Genomic DNA, 21,821 nt, shown 5'->3' with positions numbered 1-21,821 from the left:
GTCCGACGGAAACCTCAAACGTTAAAGTCCATATAACCATATATCTTCCAAATGGTATGTGGTTCGTATGGACCCTATAAAACACGCGTTTGCGCGAATAACTGAAATATGTAATATTGAGGTATTTTGGTCAACCTTCGGAAAAAGGCCGTGAGCTAAAAGGCCCGGGTCCAGTCATTTGTGACGTAAATCGAGATGTCAACCAAATTACATGAGAAAACATAATGCCCGCGCTAAACCGGTTCGTGTCTTCTTAGTTATTGCTGAAGAGAAGTTGTCTGGTTACAACTTTTACCGTCATCTTTATATCTTAATCTGGTAGTCAAAAGATTATTTAACTTCAGGAAACAAATCTGCAAAATTAAGCAGATAATTTTTAATATTTGAATTGTTTTTGCATTGTGCGCGCGCGCTGCATTTGCAATCAAGAATGGCGACATTCTCACGAGCGCGCGCTGTTTTTGAAACCTACAACAAAACGTTATTTTTTTCGCATACAATTTCGACTTTTTGCGCTTTATCGTGGGTAGCATTGCAATAGAAAACAATTCGCCAATATTTTGTGGTATTGCCGTCTCTAAACGGATTTAAGGAAATTAAGTTGTTTCAGATTTTCCCGCCAAAACTATTCACTCGATTCAATCTCCTTTCGCGCGGCCAGGAAAATTTTCAAAGATGTGAAGAAAATTCAAATTTCAATCAAATTCAATTCCCTTTTTAGAATTTGAAAGTTTATCTATGCTTTGTTTTGGCTAGAATGATATAAGTCAAATTCAATTCCCTTTTCAGAATTCGAAAGTTTATCTATGCTTTGTTTTGGCAAGAATGATAAATATCTGAAATTTTCAAGTTATTAAAAAAGAATCGAAGTAGGTGTAATCAGTAGTGATATATGCCAGTTCATGCAACCCTTATTTTGACAAGCCATTCATAAAATCGATCTTCAAATAAATCATCGAGACATACGATGACAAATGCCTTTGCAAGCTTCTGTAACTTTACAATGATATAATTGTTATTTGTTGCCTTGTATACGTCTCTGCTGCTATTTAAAGGAATAGAAGGCTCCCTTTGCTCTTTGTTCTCGTCAATAGGCAGGCCATAAGTAAGGCCATCACTTGTAGTACTAACTGAAGATGATGTACTCTCATGGCGCCACAAGGACACAGCAATTGCCCGAATGCTGTCTGGTAATAGGGGCGTCCCCCGTCGAATGTGCGGCGTGTCGCTGTCACGTGACCAACAAGATTCCAAGTCGTCTCTTATGTTATGTCTGGAAAACAGTGGGCTTGACAAGACTTGTCTGGACGGAGCGGATCTTTTCCAAGGTCGTGGTGATTCCTGGACTCTAATCAGACGAGGGGTGGCCGGGGGAGTCGCTTCTAACTTTATGTCCGCATTTAGACTCAGATCGCAAACTCCTTTAGCGTCTATTAAGGAATCACTGTCGTTGTTGTCTGCGCATTCAATTGTAATTTTGGGAATGGTTTCAGGGGTTCCAGAGTGTTTCGGACTAACTCTGCATTCAAAATCGTCAGGTCCTTTACGAAATATGTCTAGAACATCCCCGTCCTTTGCGCCAATCTTTGTTTCAATAAACTTTGATTCGCTATCTTCATCCTCAGTACACCCTTTGTTACTTCTCCCAGCTACTTCTTTAGACTCTATTCCAAATTTCAGCCTGATTCTCTCACTAATGAAATGCAACAAGTGTACCTCATTTGCCTTTAGGGTTTCGTCATTACAAACCTCAGCAAACTCGTCGATAATCGTGGCCAAGAATACGTTCATTAGAACCATAACCACGAAAAGCATATACGAGAAGAAGAATACCGGGCCCAGTAACGGGATCACCTCAGTCATGTGCACATAGTCAAATCGACCAAGAAGCGTACAAAATAGAGTCTCAAGGGTACGGCCAAGCGACAAATAATCTTTCAGGTTTGTGCCAATGGTCAGGTAATACAAGCTTCCATAGGCCAGATAAACAGTAAGAAACACGACGGAGAAGGACATAAGCTTGGGAGCAGCGCGAGATAACGTTCGTGTGAGAAGAAATACACGATGGTTGAACCTCATGAGCTTGAGAAGCTTGAGATTGCTGAAGAAAATCACAAGTCCCAGGCAACAGATCGATGCGTCATCCCAGGTAGCAGCGGGATAGAGGTTCACGAAGTGACGTCCTTTCTTAAGAAGCTGATCTTTTGCATTGTCGATCACAATAGCCTTCTGGGTCTCGCGGAAGAGAAGTACTGAGCCACTAGCTACTATCAACAACAGAATCGTTGCTTCTAGCCAATTCCATTTGTCTTTGAAGTACTTCCCACGAGTTCTGCAGACCTTCTTCACTTCTTTGTAAACGAAGGAGACAAGAAAACCCATGGTGATAATTTCGCATGCTATTGTCACAAAGTAGATGGTACCTTGGCGATGATACAAACGCGCCGTTCTGATATCCTTCACAAACATCACATCGTTCGTCTGTAACCATTCAGAGAGAAAGGTAACTGATGTAAATACATCGACCTGTGCATTGTACAGACTGATCTCTAAGAACACCGCTCTGGTGTACTTGTCTATCCAGTTGGAGTTTTTAAGCGCGTTAAGTTCATCTAGAGATGATAACTTGAAAACCTTGATGTACCCTCCTCCCGCGTAGACAGCTATAGAACCGACATAAGGGTAGCCTCGAAGCTCTGCCTGGGAACTGTATGTCCATTCGCTGGGTAGGCTGGCGTTGATAGTAGAAGTCCAGTTTGTTTGGTATGGCTCTGTGTCCTCGTTGCTCCAGGAGTACTGTACATTGCACTCGGGTATCAACGTCTGTATGTTTTGCTGCACAGGGCATCTCCCTAATGATTGCACAAGTAATATACATGTTAGTTTCGGCTCACAATTTTATAATAAAATACATCGCTTGAACTTTTAGACTGATGCCATACGTTCTCCTTTCAGAAAAATTACTTATAGAGTGATGTTTGATATAAACTTTGAACGGTCCTAAATCCAAAAGTTGTAGTACTTTACCTTGTTTAACAAGGCCAAAGGGCGGATCCTTGGGATGGATTGGCTCGCTATTACTAGCCCCCCTCGATTTTATTAATTTCTGGTACATTTTCGCGTTATTCACCGCTTTTCATCTTCTATAACATCCCTCCCACCCCCTCCTCCTCCCTCTCCTCCTCCTCCCTCTCCTCCTCCTCCTTCCCCCCTCCTCTCACCTCTACCCCCCTCTCCTCCCCCCTCTCCTCCCCCCTCTCCTCCCCCTTCTCCTCCCCTTTTTGGAGTCTGAATTTACCTGCGAGCCATTCTTATTTTGAACCTCGAGACCTTTACTGTGGCCGTGTACTAATGCAAACGATTGAAATGTGAGGTGTCGAATACCTGCAGCAACTCGTAACTGCCTTATCCTCGTTGCGCCCAAGAGAATGGTGGAGCATAAGTTACCGTTGACGGGATTACAACGTACTCCTTCTTCTTCCAGCCCGATAAGCAGAGCGATGAATTCCTTCTCGACCTTTTCCCAATATCTCTGTACAAGTCCACGCTATTGTGGTAAATGAGCAAAGACTTGGTCAAGTTTTAGCTACAACGGATTTTACTGTTTATATCGTGTTAAAGTTGTATCATTATAGGGAGCAAAATTTTAACGCGGTGTGGAACAATTCTACACAAATTTGATTTTAACAAAGTTGAAAATTATTTTCTAAAATGTGTGCCTTGTTAACTTTTTAAAAGGACTAAGTATGATAAGTTAATAACTTTTGTGAGACCACAAGAGCTCTTTTTCAGGGCAATGTAAACTTCAATTATATTGACGACATGGTTTCATATCAAATCAATTGAAATACCAAAATATCCGTGTTCGCTAACCAAAGTATAAAATATGGCTCACCAAAAACTGATAGTCGACTCTGCCCCCAAAAAGTCTTATTAAAGACGAAAACTTGGCAGAGTCGATACCGCGACATGGTTTCACATAGCTGTAGCAAGCCTCGAATTATTTGGTGGGCGGCACGATTCAGAAACATCTAGAATACACTGGGGGGAGCACAGTCACGCCCCTACTGGTCATTTCCTATAACTGTTTAAAATATTGGGGGAAACACATGCCCCCTTTGCCCCACCCACTGCTTGGGGCCTGTTTCATTTATACCTCATCTAATGACGGTTCTTGGAAAACGTTCCTCAAGGTATTCACCATAGTGTACTCCTCGGGACTGCGGTGACCCACGCCAACCCCGGCCAGACAACCCAAGAAAACCAAGTACACCATCAATTCCTTCAAGAGGTTGATCCTCTCGATTTCCTTCAGTCTATGCTGCCTCTTCAACTCTATCTTTCTCCTACTCGGGTTGTACGGCCTAAACGTCATTTCCGGTACGTAGCCATGGCGATGCTGGTTCTTGTGTTTCTCTAGCGTCTCTATGTCTTCAAATGTCAGCGTAATGTCCTCGTGTCTGTCATTACCACTCTTTGCTGAGGCCCAAGTCTCAAACAGAACTGTAATCAGTACTCGCAGCGGCTGCATGACGAGAAAGTCCAATAGGAATGCCATTAGTGCGGTCACAAACCACAATTGGGACATCATTATTTCGTACTGCAATCCGAGGGTTATTGCAAAAAATGCTGTCACCCCGATAAGGGTCCCCAGGAGTATCCAGGCCACCGCGACGCAGCAGTAAGGCAGTCTGTGCTTTTGAATTAGCCTGTTCCGCAGTACGTACTTCTCGAGCTTCGTAGCCGTCTTGTCAGATTGCATGTACTTCAGAGCCACTTGTGGGGAGATGTCGTATTTATTGGGTTTATCTACCGGTGCAGTTGGCTTATCACTAGAAGTCTCAAACGTCTCTATCATTTCCTCTTCCGTCTCAAACACGCGTGCACTGCTGGTGAATCCATCGTTGACATTACCCTGTAAGTTCTCACCATGAAAGGCCTGTCTGTCTACGTCACTGGTACTCTCGAGTGTTTGGCCTTCGTCTAGCCATTTCAAAATGTCTTCAAACTGATCTACACCTTGGTGGGGCTCGTTATTTTCTGTGCTTTTTGGTGCGTCCTTTGAAGTACCGACGACCTTTGTAGGTTTCCTTTCAATCATTTGAAACATAAAGCCCAAGAGTAGGCTTATTGGCATTACCAGAGACCCAACCACAGCTCCGACGTATATATCCGCAGTGCTGAGCGAGTAATCTGATATCGACAGTATTACAGTTCGATAATTAAAGACGTTACGAAGAATTATATTCCCCAAGATAATTGCCAAGAAAAGCAGCAGACAGCATGATAGGCGTTGCACACGGGTAAAATTACTTTTGGCTGGTCTAAACAACACTGAAACCCAAATATGGTGATCAACAAAAGCACTTTTAACATTACTGTAAAACAAATGACGGAAATTATTTATTTCTTTGCCTGACGCAACACTTAGGCTCCTAGAGACCTGACCGTCATCATACTCCACGGCTAGCCATCGCTCACACAAAAAAATGAAGCTTTTCCCAGAGATAAGGTCAGAGACTACAATCCTGCGCAGGTACCAGGAGGGACTTCTACCCGAATCGCTATGCCACACGGTCAGGTCCGAGATGGTCCCTAAGGGCTCTGGTGTGGTGAGGTAGAAAGAGTCTTCGGCGCCCCTCTTAAATCGTATTCTAGAGGGGTCAAAGAGTGCTCGAGGTGTGGTCTGCCCGCGATCTCCTTCTATAAGGCAGCACACGGTAGAGGTTGTGCCTGCGTCGTTGGACATACCGGTGTAGACGGTAACATCGTAGTGGCCTTTATCCATGCCCGAGTTGTCATCCAAGGAGTATATCTCTGCCTGCGACAGAATACAAATATTATCTCTTAAAATCTTGTTTGGCCATGTAGAAGCAATCAGAAAGTTTCACCGCATTGGATTGGTGCACCACAGACAAAGAACGAGAATACAATAGAACAATAAGGTAATATAGCCAATCCTGTTAGGCCTTACCACGGACTTCTACACTTCTCTTAGTTCATTAGAACATTCAGCATCCAACGGGAAAACATAATTATATATATATAATTATTATATAAATATGAATTTTATCATAAATCGTTGAGAATTATACATGGATAAAAGACAACAAATCCAGAACAACAGCGCCTCGTGGAAAATCCAAAATCAGTTTGACATCTTCCAGTAGATTATTTTAATGACTGACACGTTAAACATTTTACCGAAGCTCCAATACTTAATGATGCTCTATACTCCTGTTGGAATTTTTTCAAAGTTTTATCCTTCTCTATTTCTTATTCAAAAATAGTACCCTTTTGTCATCCCGTATATCCTCTCTTCGCGCCCAGACAAGCATGATAAGGTAACACGCAAAGGCCGTCATGACCAGTGCCAATACCAGGGGCGTCCTAATAGGCCTTGTATAGGGAAGGTCTGCTTTGGAAACTGTGGTAACCACTGGTGGCACTACACTCGTTGGAAGGACGCGGAAGTTTGCACCGAAAGCCGTGAGATGGTCACACATGCACTCCACTATGCCAGGGCGTGTCGCCTTCCCAACCTTAAAAGGGAATTAATAGACTGATACTTGGCTTTAATTCAAAAAAATGAGCTCTTAACCACTGGCCTAATGCCTCTACCCTTGTGTTTGTGTTTTGGTTAGACTGGATGGCCAGCTTAACACAAATAAGCAAGTAAGCTTAACACAGACTAGGACTTTAAAACAAGTGGCGTCAAGATCAGGGGCGTTGTCCCCTATACGCCAATACGCACGTGCGTATTCGTGAATTTTTTGTGAACGACATGAGGGCCAAGGGATATGACAAGGCAAGCGAAAAACCAGAAATCATAGAAATCAAGGAAGCACCAGAAATCATCGTAGCACGATTCAGTTCAGAATATTTTAAGGCGGAGGGAGAGTTTCGTCTTAAATGTGGCCATTGTGTCTGTTTGAGAAAATATCCTCGAAACGTTCCTGAAGAGGTATCGCGATTTCCACATAGATATCTATTTTAAATGAAAAAAGAACATTAAAATGCATCTAATTTTCACCCCCAGTTATCTACAGGAATATTACATTTACCATACAACCGTCGGTCCCCCATCCCTCACTCCTTTCATCCCAATAGTAACAAGCGGCCTCGTACACATGCAGTGTGTAAGAAAGAGACACATTGCCAGTTTGCCAGCTCTTCTGGTGACGGCTTGGGATCAATGGAAGCAGTCCAATATTGTAAACACCGCTGAAGTTCAGTTTCTTTTGTTCAATTAATACTTGGTAGTCACTCACTATACTCTTGTCTTCTTTTGTTTCCATGTTAAAGAATGTAGAGCTGTTTATGTTAGGTAAGTGGCTTTTCTGGAAAAATGTCATCCATTGAACATCTGGTATGTCTGTAGATGCGTTTAAAGCGATTATAATGGAACTCGCGTTCCTCGCACGTCCAAACTGATGCACCCTCAGTAACTTATTCCTTTCCTCTTTAAAGTCAATCGAGTGTTTTTCAGAGTTGTGTATTAACACCAATGGAACAGTTATCAAAATCCTGATTGGCTGCTGCAGATTTCTTACTGGTATTTCACGATTTGAATCGTCTAGGAATTTCATAGCGATCAACGACGAATTGACAGGAACATTGCTAGAATAGGCGAAGACATTTTCCTTGAATTCTAAAACCTGAAAGAAAATATATTACTCTCAATATCTGGCCTTTTCATTATTTTTCTCATGATGATTTTTGTGATGGTTGAGGATAAGGTGGCGACACCTTGAACTGTAACAGACAAAACGTGGCATTAGCCACACCGTGCCAATACACCCCCAAGTTATGGGTCTAACCCTCATACAGAGCCGTAGCAGGCCACGTAAGATTTGGAGGGTGGAGGGGCACAATACAGAAACAAAAAAAAGGGGGGACACAGCCACGCCTCTACTGGTCATTTTTTTAATACTAGGCCCTGTTAAAAGTGTCTTTACCTAAACATTATTACAACCATACCTGAACATTCAGTGGTGTGCGACGTTGTACTCCTGGAATCCCAAACTTTTTAGGGATTGTGAAGCTTCCGGACGTTAAAACAAATCGTTTCCCTTGGAGCGATACGCTGTCGTGTCTGTCTGCTACAAGTGTAAATTGGCTTGTATTGACTAATAATGGGTTCTCTCCTATCTGTTTTTGAGTAGATAAAGAGAAGCTGGTGTCGTCTATGATTCTCGTGATGTCACATGTAAGGTTCCGAAGAATATCCTGCAACCGTGAGGCATCAAAATATCAAAAAATTGATATATCAAAAAGAGGTTTGTAAGGGGCTTTAATGCGGTTCCTCACATTTTGTATATAAAATGAGCTGGAATGATAAGGAGTGGTGGAAAAACAACCGCGCCGAAGTTACTACTAATTCAGCAGCTAATAGTACAGCATAGTAAAAAATGTCACCGTAAAGACATAAAAATGAACGATAAGGCTTACCTTACGGTTGTTTTGTTGGCCAAGGCTTAAAGCTGCTTCCATGATACTTGCCAGACTGGTAAGGACCGCCTTTCCGATTCTTTCTACTGTATCGGCAGGTGTATCGGAACTTGACAATGCGGTGAGAACGCTCCCAATGTTAGACAAAGACTTCAGCCCAGCTGCCTGTAACAGGACACAGGGAGCCAAACCTTGTTTTAATTAAATAAAAGAGGGATCACGTTATTAGGGAGGCTAATCACCCTCCTTGCAGCTGGAATGCTAACAAGAGCGCAGGTATTACTTTATCGAGTCGAAGGCATAGAAGGCGCCTCAGGCAGCCGCGATACGAGTCATGCCTGACCACAGAACACAGCTTAGATTGAAATCGTTGGTTTTTGTAAAGGGAGGAAAATCGGAATAACCGAAGAAATATGCTCCCCTATGTAACATCTACTGCCCATCGGTGGTTTACCTGTGCTGTACTCGACAACTCCTCGCTCCTGTGCGTGACTGATCGAAGGGCGTTGCTTGTTAGCTCCAGGTCAGCTGAAGATGCTAAAGGGATGCCCGATACTTGAACAAGTATTCGCTCTCTGACCTTTGAAAAAATTAATCCAAACAATTACTTCATGGAAAAAAAAAAATATTCATCATGAATCTATTTCCATTGTTACCTCGATTCTTTGCCTTCTTGCAGCCGCCGTGGCTTGCATTATTCGCTCTTTTTCTCTTTCCGCTTGAGACGCGCTTGATTCACTAGAGTTGCCACTTTGATTGGTGCTGCTCTTGTTAGAGCCTCCATCTGAAGAGTCACCTCCATTACCACTAGAGCTGCTGCCTGAATCGCTCCCTGTAGATAAGGAAGCCCCACTAGACCCACCTGCTCCACCGGAAGCACCTCCACTAGAACTGCCCGCTCCACCGGAAGCACCTCCACTAGAACCGCCTGCTCCACCGGAAGCACCTCCACTAGAACCGCCTGCTCCACCGGAAGCACCTCCACTAGAACTGCCCGCTCCACCGTTAGCACCTCCACTAGAACCGCCTGCTCCACCGGAAGCACCTCCACTAGAACTGCCCGCTCCACTGGAAGCATGCCCATCCCCTCCACTGCTATCGATGTTGCTTCCACTGCTGAGGACTGCTAAGGAATTCAGGAAACTGCCGATGATCGCAACTTGCTGTAGAGCTTGCTGTGTGTTTTCTTTGCTGCTTCCAACACTGTCCATTCCACTTGTTAAGGAGCTTAAATTTACCGAACTCGGATTTTTAACCTTGAACAAAATTATCTGTTTCAGAAATGCGGTTCAAATCAAGGAGAAGTAAATACCGAGACCCGAAGAGCTCATTTTAAGAATGAATATCGTGAAACGAAAAGGATCAAACAGTACATATCCTTACCTGCACTTCTATCCGTGCTTCTGAACTTGAACCATATGAGTCTGAGATGATAACCACCACCACAAGGACGCTGTCACTTTCTCCCATAGGCAGTTTAGTCGATGTCTCATTCGATAGACCTGTGTACAACACATTCAATTGATTGTCGTATTCGTAGGAAAATCTGTATTTCAGGGGCGTATCCGGGTCTTCCCAGTCCCTGCAATATATCTTAAACCGTGTCGTCATAGCTTCCCCGAATGAGGGGTCCACTGCGCATGTGCCATTGGCAGGCCCGGTATTTGTACTGACACGTAACTCCGATAGCCCCGCCTTGCCACCAGGCCTCCAGGAGCGTAGACTGAATCTGTAGGTGGATCCTTCTTGCAGGGAGTTGGATAAGATAATGAGGTTTGACCTTTCGAGGCCTGTGCTGGTAGACACCTGTGGTAATGATTTCCAGCTTGTGTAACCTGCCCGGATCTGTATTTCCCATTTATACAGTAACAAACTTGTCGATAAGCAGTCCACGCAAGAGCTGGAGAGGACCAGGTTTGTGGAAGGGACTAGCCTTGCTCTGCAGTTAGCCATACACCTATAGTCAATAAGAAAGTCATAATTGGCTGAATACTTTGCCTACTGTCTTATTGGAGACTATAGCGACTTTTACATACTTGACGAGATAATCAGGACCTCCCACCTCAGTTTAACCAAAGCTGAGGAGTCATGTAAACGTTCTACTTACGTTATTTGCATTGTTGGTGCAGCTCCTTGAACAACCAGAACACTTTGATCATACGTCGCATTCCTGTGATTTTTTTTTATCAGTAGCTTGAATTTGTAAACAGCATTCTCTATCAAGCCTCTAGTAGACATTGAGACGACCTTTTCTAGCGAGAATGCTTTACTGATATTACCAAAACATCCTTTGGAGCCATCACCCTCTTGCCTCGTACAGAACCAGATGAATTGTAGGTCCGTGTCCTTCTCGCCTTCGCCGACATCAGGGTCTAAGGAAAGTGTTCCATCTAAAGTTAGCATGGAGTGTGAACCGACAGATCTAGAAGCCCCGCCTATGATGTACGCCTTAAGTGATGATGGCACTATGTTGATCAATAACGTTCGTGAAGCCTGGGTTTCATTATATAGTAGTATGATATCAGGCCCGAATGGGGAGACAAGCGCTTGAAATTCGTACTGACCGTAATCCAAGGAGCGAGCGGTTATGTTCAGTATTGCTGGAACGGAGGTATACGTCTGAATTTTTGTGAGCTCCTTTTTTTGTCCATCGGATTTCTTGACCAGCCAGCGCAACAATACTCCCTCCGCAAGACTGCAGTTTCCGTTGTATGAAAACCCTATTGAAAATCCCTCAGCTTTTCTATACTTAAGGACCTCGCTGATGTTTATAGCTTTATTATCGTTAGACCTTGTGAAATTGATCTGACGAATTAAGCAGTCCGGTCTTTGGACGATGACGTTCGTGTTAAGTCTCACCGAAGAAACATCGTTATAGCCGTATAACAATACAGAGTAAGAGCCTTCCGAAGTGAACTTGTGTCGGAAAGTAAGGCTCGTGTTACTTGAGCCTGCGAAGATTTGAGTATAGTGTTCTGGATGTGCATGGCAGTTGACTCCACCGATTACTAATTTTGGCGAGTCATCACCAAAGTTGATTTGGTAACAAGCGCCAGTCCCAAAATCTTCAACATTTATGTAAAACATCGTAGAACTTCTAAGCAAAGTAATCCTGTCCGCAATGAACGTAACGTTTAATATGGGTTGCATTACAGTCACATTTATTGACGCAGAACCTTGAAAGAGAAGGTTTATAACTGCTACTTTAATACTATATGTTCCTTGCTTGGTGAAAGTATGAGAGAAATACGGATACTTTGTAAAATGTGTTACATTATTATTTAGGACTTGCCAGACATACCGCTGATCGTATTGCTGAGATGGCACTCTGAAAATTACTTCCATTTCATTTGAAAAAATACAATGACCAGACAGAGTTCTATTGTATTGGGTACATGTGAGGTTCGTCAGACTTGGGCCTGCAGAAAGATATAACGAGGTTCGCTTGTGGACATGTCCCAATGTTTCCACTGTTAATGAGCTGACGTTGTTAAAGCATACTACAGTGATCGTAAAATAGCCTGGATCTAAGTACAGATGGGAAATAGCTTGGGAATGGGATACAAGTGCTCTAATTACATTTTTACCATCGCCAAAATCCCATGCACAGGTGGCATTTGTCGGTAGCATTTTATCCTCCGGTACGGACAAGTTGAATGTCATCACACCATGGGCCAAGGTCACCGGGCCATCAGACCAAATCGAGAGTCTCAGTACAGGATTTTGTACGAACACTTGAGCAGATAAAGCAGTAACCGCCCCAAGTATATTCCTCGCCGTTACGTGTGTGCGATACACTCCAGCATACTCGTATCTATGCACCGTCGATACGCAACTTATGTTTGTTATTTCAGTTCGATTAAAGTTTAGTATTTTTCCGACACCGAAATCCAACTCAATACGAACATTCGATCCTGAGCTCCAGGATATAGTAAAATTTACTGGTGCATCTGGTGATGTGTGAGACGAGTTTTGATATATTTCTAGCTCGCGTATAGGTACTTGCACCTCAACTAGTCGCTCTGCGGTAATCACTGCAGCAAAATTTTCGCAGGCGATAAGGACTCTGTATTCTCCAATATTAGAATAATTATGATAAACTATTCTATTTATGTCCGAGTAATCAGTTTCTATTTCATTGCCATCTCCAAAGCTCCATTCACAAAGAAACCCTTTGCCTTGGCTCATACTAAGGTCAAATGCCCAGGGAGTGCCATATTGGACAATGGGAGCTTGGAGAAAAAGCCCTTTGATGGGTTCTGCCTCTTGGATAACAAAAACCATGGGATACAATCGGCTTTTAGCACTCACACCGTTCATGCAAGTAACGTTGATAGTAAATTCCCCTGTCCTGTTATAGCGATGCGAGGAGAATCCTATCGGACTAGACCCGTCACCGTAGAAGTCAAAATAGCACTTGACGTTTGAACCTTCGGATATTGTTACAGAAACATCGATATATTCTCCAACACACATGTACACTGTTTTTGTACCATTTTTGGCTCGTCTCGGCAGCTTTACAGTGATGGCTAGACCATGTATTGCAATATCGAATAACACTTCTATCTTGCCAGTGATGGTTGTGGTTGCTCCTACTATGTTAGACGCCACTACCTTGACTGAGTAAGTGCCAACATTTGTGTAGTTGTGTCGTAAGAGGTGACGACCAGGCCCTAATCTATGTAATATAGCTGTCTCGGAAGAATCCCCAAATGTTATGGTGAATGTCGCGTTGGTTCCTTTGAAAAAAAAAATTTCAATACAAAATTGGGGTTTGACCTAACATCAGTATGTGTTATTTGGCGCCACACGCATATGACCTTAGCCTTGAGTGATCAAAGCCCTTACATACATTGCATTGTTTCCTTAAATTGTTGGCATAAATCGTGACATAGCACATCATCTTACGGCCTCGGCCGAGATGTCTTGCACAACAGTTTAACACATTTAGCGAACGGCCATGGCAGATGGGAGGTCCTGCTGCGGGATCCCCGTGTCCTTTGTATAGTGACAGGGAAGGTCAGCTTGCGAGACCTGACGGGGCGTCGGCCTGGGTTCCACAGGGTTAGACGGGAGGTGTGTCTGTCCTAGTCTTTTGCACGAAAGCTGGACAAAGCATAATACAAATTGTGCCCAACCATTTGGAAAGCACTCTAGGGGATTGCTAAATAAATTACTGCATAGACTAAGTAAGTGAACATGTTTACTTGTCTTGGTATATCATGGACTTTTATCATTGCTTGTTTAGTATACAAATATCAATTACCTTGCTGAAGCTCCCAACGGATGCTGGCCGTTGAGCCAATCAGCACCGGCAAGCTATCATTTATGTATCTCAACCCTTTGATGGCGTTTTGCACGATGATGGTATCGTAAACGGTTTGGTTACTGATCTCGTTGTAGCCTGTTAGTGAGATTCTGTACACCCCTGCCCTTCGGTAGCTATACAGGAAAGCCTTGCGCAGTGTCCGAAATTCCATTCCATCACCGAGCGCCCAGACGTAAGTAGGTGATGTGCCGTAGTGGAAGTACATTGACATTGAAACCGTTACGTTCGTTTTGATGTACTTGGGTACTCGTATGCGAAGGGAAGATATTGGAATAACTACACAAAAGCAATCAAACATGATAAACAGGAGTGGAGTTACAATATTGATGAGTTTAGCACTTCGTTACTTATAGTGGCAGTGGTTGTTGTGTTGTAACTTACTTGTAGTAGCAGTGGTTGTTGGGATTCTACTTACTTGTAGTGGCAGTGATTATTGGGCGTCAACTTTCTTGTAGTAGCAGTGGTTGTTGTGTTGTAACTTACTTGTAGTAGCAGTGGTTGTTGGGCTTCTACTTACTTGTATTGGCAGTGGTTGTTGGGCTTCAACTTACTTGTAGTGGCAGTGGTTGTTGGGCTTCTACTTACTTGTATTGGCAGTGGTTGTTGGGCTTCTACTTACTTGTATTGGCAGTGGTTGTTGGGCTTCAACTTTCTTGTAGTGGCAGTGGTTGTTGTGTTGTAACTTACTTGTAGTAGCAGTGGTTGTTGGGATTCTACTTACGTGTAGTGGCAGTGGTTGTTGGGCTTCTACTTAGTTGTAGTAACAGTGGTTGTTGGGCTTCTACTTACTTGTAGTGGCAGTGTTTGTTGTGTTGTAACTTACTTGTAGTAGCAGTGGTTGTTGGACTTCTTCTTGTAGTAGCAGTGGTTGTTGGGCTTCTACTTACTTGTATTGACAGTGGTTGTTGGGTTTCACCATATTTATAGTAACAGTGGTTGTTGTGTTGTAACTTACTTGTAGTGGCAGTGTTTGTTGTGTTGTAACTTACTTGTATTGAAAGTGGCTGTTTAGCTTTAACTTACTTGTAGTGGCAGTGATTGTTAGGCTTTTATTTACTTGTATTGAAAGTGGCTGTTTAGCTTTAACTTACTTGTATTGGCAGTGGTTGTTGGGCTTCAGTTTACTTGTAGTGGCAGTGGTCGTTGGGCTTCAACTTACTTGTAGTGGCAGTGGTTGTTCGGCTTCAGTTTACTTGTAGTGGCAGTGTTTGTTGTGTTGTAACTTACTTGTAGTGGCAGTGGATGTTGAACTTCTTCTTGTAGTAGCAGTGGTTGTTGGGCTTCTACTTACTTGTAGTGACAGTGGTTATTGGGATTCACCATATTTATAGTAACAGTGGTCGTTGTGTTGTAACTTACATGTATTGGCAGTGGTTGTTGGGCTTCTACTTGTATTGGCAGTGGTTGTTGGGCTTCAGTTTACTTGTAGTGGCAGTGGTTGTTGTGTTGTAACTTACTTATAGTGGCAGTGGTTGTTGGGATTCTACTTACTTGTATTGGCAGTGGGTGTTGGGCTTCTACTTACTTGTAGTGGCAGTGGTTGTTGTGTTGTAACTTACTTGTAGTAGCAGTGGTTGTTGGGCTTCTACTTGTAGTGGCAGTGGTTGTTGTGTTTTAACTTACTTGTATTGTCAGTGGTTGTTCTGCTTCAGTTTACTTGTAGTGGCAGTGTTTGTTGAGTTGTAACGTACTTGTAGTGGCAGTGGTTGTTAGGCTTCTATTTACTTGTATTGGCAGTGGCTGTTTAGCTTTAACTTACTTGTGTTGGCAGTGGTTGTTGGGCTTCAGTTTACTTGTAGTGGCAGTGTTTGTTGTGTTGTAACTTACTTGTATTGGCAGTGGTTGTTGGGCTTCAGTTTACTTGTAGTGGCAGTGGTTGTTGGGCTTCAACTTACTTGTAGTGGCATTGGTTGTTTAGCTTTAACTAACTTGTAATGACAGTGGTTGTTGGGCTTCCACTTACTTGTATTGGAAGTGGTTGTTGGGCTTCTACTTACTTGTAGTGGCAGTGGTTGTTGGGCTTCTACTTACTTGTAGTGCAGTGGTTGTTGGGCTTCTACTTACTTGTAGTGGCAGTGGTTGTTGTGTTGTAACTTAGTTGTAGTGGCAGTGGTTGTTGTGTTGTAACGTACTTGTAGTAGCAGTGGTTGTTGGGATTCTACTTACTTGTAGTGGCAGTGGTTGCTGCGTTGTAACTTACTTGTAGTGGCAGTAGTTGTTAGGCTTCTACTGGGCTTCTACTTACTTGTATTGGCAGTGGTTGTTAGGCTTCTACTGGGCTTCTACTTACTTGTATTGGCAGTGGTTGTTAGGCTTCTACTGGGCTTCTACTTACTTGTATTGGCAGTGGTTGTTTGGCTTCTACTTACTTGTATTGGCAGTGGTTGTTCGGCTTCAGTTTAATTGTAGTGACAGTGGTTGTTGTGTTGTAACTTACTTGTAGTGGCAGTGGTTGTTGTGTTGTAACTTACTTGTAGTAGCAGTGGTTGTTGTGTTGTAACTTACTTGTAGTGGCAGTGATTGTTGGGATTCTACTTACTTGTAGTGGCAGTGGTTGTTGGGATTCTACTTACTTGTAGTGGCAGTGGTTGTATGGCTTCTACTTACTTGTAGTGACAGTGGTTGTTGTGTTGTAACTTACTTGTAGTGGCAGTGTTTGTTGTGTTGTAACTTACTTGTAGTGGCAGTGGTTGTTGGGATTCTACTTACTTGTAGTGGCAGTGGTTGTATGGCTTCTACTTACTTGTAGTGACAGTGGTTGTTGTGTTGTAACTTACTTGTAGTGGCAGTGGTTGTTGTGTTTTAACTTACTTGTAGTAGCAGCGGTTGTTGGGCTTCTACTTACTTGTAGTAGCAGTGGTTGTTGGGCTTCTACTTACTTGTATTGGCAGAGGTTGTTGTGTTGTAACTTACTTGTAGTAGCAGTGGTTGTTGTGTTTTAACTTACTTGTAGTAGCAGTGGTTGTTGGGCTTCTACTTACTTGTAGTAGCAGTGGTTGTTGGGCTTCTTCTTGTAGTAGCAGTGGTTGTTGGACTTCTTCTTTCTTGTAGTGGCAGGGGTTGCTGGGCTTTAACTTACTTGTAGTGGTAGTGGTTGTTGGGCCTTTTGTATTGGAACTAGTTGTTAGGTTGTAACTTACTTATAGTGGCAATGTTTATACGATTGCAATATATTTATAGTGACAGCGGTTGTTGGGCTTATAATTACTTTCAGTGGCAGTGGTTGTTAGGCTTCTAATTACTTAAAGTGGCAGTGTTTATTGGGCTTCTACTTACTTATAGTGGAAGTGGTTGTGAGATTGCTACATACTTGTAATTGCAGTGGTTGTTGGGGCTGACGTTGTGTGAGCCGTTGGGGGTTTTGTTAAGACCTCTCTCACTACCCGACAAGGCGGGCCCATCTCTACACCGGGAAGCGTTTCTGCAATAAAACACGTATCGTGCGTCATGGAGTAGAACATATTGTTCATGTCTATGTTTAATAAACAGGGCGTGATTGTTGAAATAATTGATAAAAACTTTAAAGTCATGAGCATAAGGCTCTCTTTTTGACACGCTCAAGATATTGACCAATCAGAGCATATTGTTTGTTGCAGTGGCTTGATTGCATTTTTAGTTCACCTGCGGTTTTGTTGAGAGGTCGGCAGCCGTAGATTTCTAAACGCAGACATATATCCTTGACCCATGTGTGAGGGTTGAGGCGAAGGTAACGCGTGTAGATAGAAGGGAACATTGAACCATAAAGGACCGTCCCTGCGTCGCTATTCCCTCTTATCTAAGAATTTAGGTTATAATAACGATAAATAGGATGTGAATGATGGTGATTATGTACTATACTACTTTCAAGAATTTGAAAAACAGTTGCAAGAGTTTGGTTTATACTTTTCGCAACATCGCGAAAAAAAGGCCCTGTACATCGTGTTTCTACAACCTCTACAAAGTTCTTTATTCGATTTCTTTGCATTGCAAGTTGCAGGTAAATCTGCCTCGTGTACATCCCATTATTCAATCAGTCCGATTTTGTTAGACACATACCAAGGCAATGTTTTTCTCGGTACCGTAGCAGTACCATGTCATATTGTCAGGGCTGAACTGAAGGTAGAAGGATGACACCCATGCATCTCTACCGTTCCCTTGGGTCGCCACGAAAAGCAACATCATCTTCTCGCCGATATCCACCTCAAGCCACTGGTCTTGGTCATGTGACATCGCGCACCAGTAATTACCATTCCCCAAGCGGCCATCGTAAGCGGGGTGGTCGCTAAGCCAGGAAGAAGCTTTTATTCTGGAGTCAGGGATGAGACGGTTTTCCAGGCCTACTGGCTGTGGGCGACTACAGTCTAATGCGAAAAAACAATAAGATGATAAAAATCAGTCTAATACCCATTAAGACACAGTCCAAAAAGGTATTCGGCCTACAATAGACACCGTAAATGGGACTTACATGTACGCCATCCTCAAAACTCGCCACATCTCAGCGGTATTATATTTTGCTATTCTAAATTATTGGTAAATCAAAGTGCATCTGAGGGAATAATATTTTGCTATCACAAATTATTGGTGAATCAAAGTGCATCTGAGGGAATATAAGCGATATCTTTTATGCTAGAAGAATCGCTTTTACCAAAAATATGATTTTACCCCAAATCCCCGATTTTTTTACAGCCGTTTGAATAAACCGCGCGTGAAGCGAAAATCAAACACTTGTCAACTCTCGTCATGTACACTTCCAGGTTACCACTTTTGATTTTAGATAATAGCAATAGCTACTAAATACTACTAAGCAACTACTAAAATTAAAACAATTTAAGTCGGGTTTACCTTGTCTTGGTATATTGTCGGGTATACCTTGTCTGGTATACTTGTCGTGTATACCTTTTCGGGTATACTTGTCGGATATACCTTGTCGGGTATACCTTGTCTGGTATACTGCCGGGTATACCTTGCCTGGTATACTAGTCGGGTATACCTTGTCTGGTATACTGTCGGGTATACTGGTCGGGTATACTTGTCGAGTATACCTTGTCTGGTATACTTTCTAATTACACAGGCACTATAGCTATACACTACTATAGCTGAAAATAGCACTAAAGCCTATTATTCTACTAGCTTCTTTAACAGGTAATAAATGGTAGCGACGAATCTCGACAAAGCTACCAAAGGCCCAGTTTCACTAAGTTTACCTTGACCATGTGCTAGCTCCCAGGGGTTGAGGAAAATCGGAAATACCTAGTAAACAAAAGATTTAGATATGTACCCTGCATATGATGAAGAACAAAGAACTTAACAATTTGTCGAGTACTTACCAAAATAAAATTAAATATACACTGTATAAAACTTCCTGTTTTCATGTCTTTCTCTTTGTTGTCTATCGTAACGTTAAAGTGTGCTATTCAGATACACTAATCTTTACTCAGAACCAGCCCTTGATTAAGTACTTTTATCAACTAACGTACGAACGAGATCTCGTGTTTTCAAACAAATCTAAAATTTATAAAACCACCAAAGACACTGTATAGACAAAGAAAATCTCCCCCAGGGTGTAAGTCTTTCTTTTTCCTGACACCAAATTAAATTTTCATGATTACGAAGTGCAACTGACGTGCCTAGCTTTACTTCTTTGTGACAAATATTATCTATACATCCATTATTTGTCATTACTTTTTGATTAATTCAAATTTTTAGCTCTAATTTTAAGTTTAAAGACCAAATTCCCTAGCCTATCCGAGTTCATGAAAATTGTTTTCCCTCGAATCGATCCAGTTTCATTGGCCATGTTATTATTGGAATCAGTCTGTGTTTTATTGGAAAAGGGTTTTGAAGGGTAATGCCAACAGCTAACGACAGATCCTCTAAGAGGTTTGAATGCCGAAGTGAGATATATATCTTGTAATTGTATTCAAAGGAATCTCGAGGTATCACTTTTTGCTCATAAAATATTACAATGTTTGTAGCACGTAAATTGTACGTTATCTCTATTTTTATAAGAACCGTTTTTATAAGAACGTCCAGCCTGCGATTTCACCAATTTTCAAAAAATGCCTAGGCTCAGATAGCAGAAGAATATTGCTTTTTTAGACCTGATGCGTTCTAAAAATGTGCTCATAATAACATCCTTAATATATTATTGCTATTGATCATTAGTGTAATTCTCTTCCTAATAATTCATTGGGTTTTAGATTCTTATATGCACTAAAATTTTAGAATATCGTTAAGAACAGTCAGCCTTTAAACGTCCCAAAAATAATGACGGCCAAATCTAGCCAAAACTAGACGGGTTTTTTTTATAAAAGAGTGTATGCAATAAAGTTTTTTTAATCTATTTCTCTTGCAAACAAGTTTATTCGCATGAATATATAATAAGGGAAACATTTTATTCACCGTTTGTAAAAACAAATTCTTGGCACAATAAAGGCTATTTTTTAAACTGGTTCACCGTAAATTTTTCTGTTAGGAATACAATATCAATATTAACCTTTTTAAAAAATAATGAGCGTACAACTTTGAACTCTCATTATAAATAGCATATCCTGGCCAAAAGGTTACATAAAAGATCGGAAGTTTCATTTGTCTGTTTGAATGGTTGCATCGTGTTTACTAAAGAAAGATAATAAGCTTAAAAAACGTTGTAATTTCCTGTGAATACAATGTTTAAACATAGTTATTACCCATGGTCTAAAGCGCTGGGTACTCTTAGGTCACCGCGAATGCTTCGCCTTAGGATGTTCTGCTGTTGACATAAAGACAGTGATATAGCATGCTCGCGCAATTTTTTTTCAAGTGCTTACATGCTCAATTTTAATATCAAAAAACGGAAGAGCATCATTGCCCAAGAACTACTTTTTTCATTTTCATTTCTCACTTTAAATAATTCACCCTCTTTGTAAGGACTCGGGCTTTGCTCGTGATCCGATTACCGAACAACGGTAGGGGAATTAGCATGGAATATTCGCAATGAACAAAGATGATCGGTCGTTGCCATGTTACGTAAGAGAGTCATTTCAAAATTTTGGCTCATAATGGAAGCCTTAGATATTTTTGTTATTTGCTTCCGGGACCCCTCCCTCTACCCCTTGCTAGCTACGGCCTTGCATTCTAGCCAACTCGAATAAAAGGTTGTCGTTTTGTACATAATTCCAAGAACTCGTTTGCGAGAGTCTCAACTTTACACTCACTGTCAATCACTTAATGTTTTTATGAAATATATAATATACATTTTTTTTCATATAGCTGAGTTTAATGTTTGATCTAGAATAGATTTCTTTACAGTTTGTAAAGAAAATAAGAATCTTGGGGTAATACTCTAAACTGGTCCGTGTCCTTCTAGAAGACTCGCGGAGTTCGGACGAGTGGCCTGTCCTTTTAGGTAAAACTCGTGGCGTTGTTAGATTCCTCTCCCAAACCCCTGACTCTCCTCCATTGTCTGGTAACAACAGCGCGGAACTCTGGCATCCTAATGGCGAATATCCAAGGGTGAATAACCGCCGAGAATAGCGCTGCAAGGAGGACCCATAGTCTTACTCGGCTCACTTCACATACCTCTTCTCCCACTACCGTATCAATGACGGTCACCACAAAATATGGCACCTAGAGGACCACAACAAGGCCGGTAATGATCATGATTGCCCACGCCGCCTTGTTATTCCTCAGCCCTTCTCGCGTTCTCGAGTCTCGCTGATGCTGCTGTTCTGTTGGTTGAACTTGGTTGCTCTGTATTGTTCCAATCTTGATTTCACTCTGCTTTTGAAGGTTCTTGACGGTTCTCAGTATGCAACAGTTTAAGATGATGATGAGAATGCACGGGAATAGAACCGTCAGTACATTTAAGCCCACCCACAAGTACCTTATATGCTCATGAGCAGTAATAAAGCTAAGAGAAGACAGTGCGAGTGAGAACACCCAAGCTGCAGCAATCCATATCTTGCACCGAGTCTTTGTAAGGAGTTGTTGGTACCTAAATGGTTTTGTCACGGCCAGACATCTGTCAAGGCTAACCAAGCACAGACTAGACGTCATGGCGGTAAAGATAAAGATCCACGCA

The 21,821-nt window shown here is 42.1% G+C and overlaps 1 protein-coding gene across 1 annotated transcript; it reads right to left on the bottom strand.

Moving 5' to 3' along the window:
- Window positions 1–782: 782 nt before the first annotated feature.
- On the bottom strand, window positions 783–19,766 carry LOC5510574 (polycystic kidney disease and receptor for egg jelly-related protein). Its single transcript, XM_001630981.3, has 17 exons — window positions 19,087–19,766; window positions 18,964–19,009; window positions 17,816–18,120; window positions 17,402–17,555; window positions 17,091–17,201; window positions 13,718–14,056; window positions 10,559–13,190; window positions 9,835–10,408; window positions 9,108–9,707; window positions 8,906–9,031; window positions 8,452–8,616; window positions 7,981–8,229; window positions 7,065–7,658; window positions 6,294–6,542; window positions 4,157–5,821; window positions 3,385–3,547; window positions 783–2,852 (listed from the first exon to the last, which is right to left on the bottom strand). The coding sequence occupies exons 1-17, from the start codon at window positions 19,129–19,131 to the stop codon at window positions 901–903; spliced, it is 9,969 nt and encodes a 3,322-aa protein (XP_001631031.3). The 5' UTR covers window positions 19,132–19,766; the 3' UTR covers window positions 783–900.
- Between the last annotated feature and the right edge of the window lie 2,055 nt (window positions 19,767–21,821).

This window comes from Nematostella vectensis, chromosome 10 (genome assembly GCF_932526225.1).
Source record: "Nematostella vectensis chromosome 10, jaNemVect1.1, whole genome shotgun sequence".
NCBI classification, from domain to species: domain Eukaryota; kingdom Metazoa; phylum Cnidaria; class Anthozoa; order Actiniaria; family Edwardsiidae; genus Nematostella; species Nematostella vectensis.
Note: the sequence above shows the minus strand (reverse complement) of the source record. Positions and strands in the feature narration are given on the sequence as shown.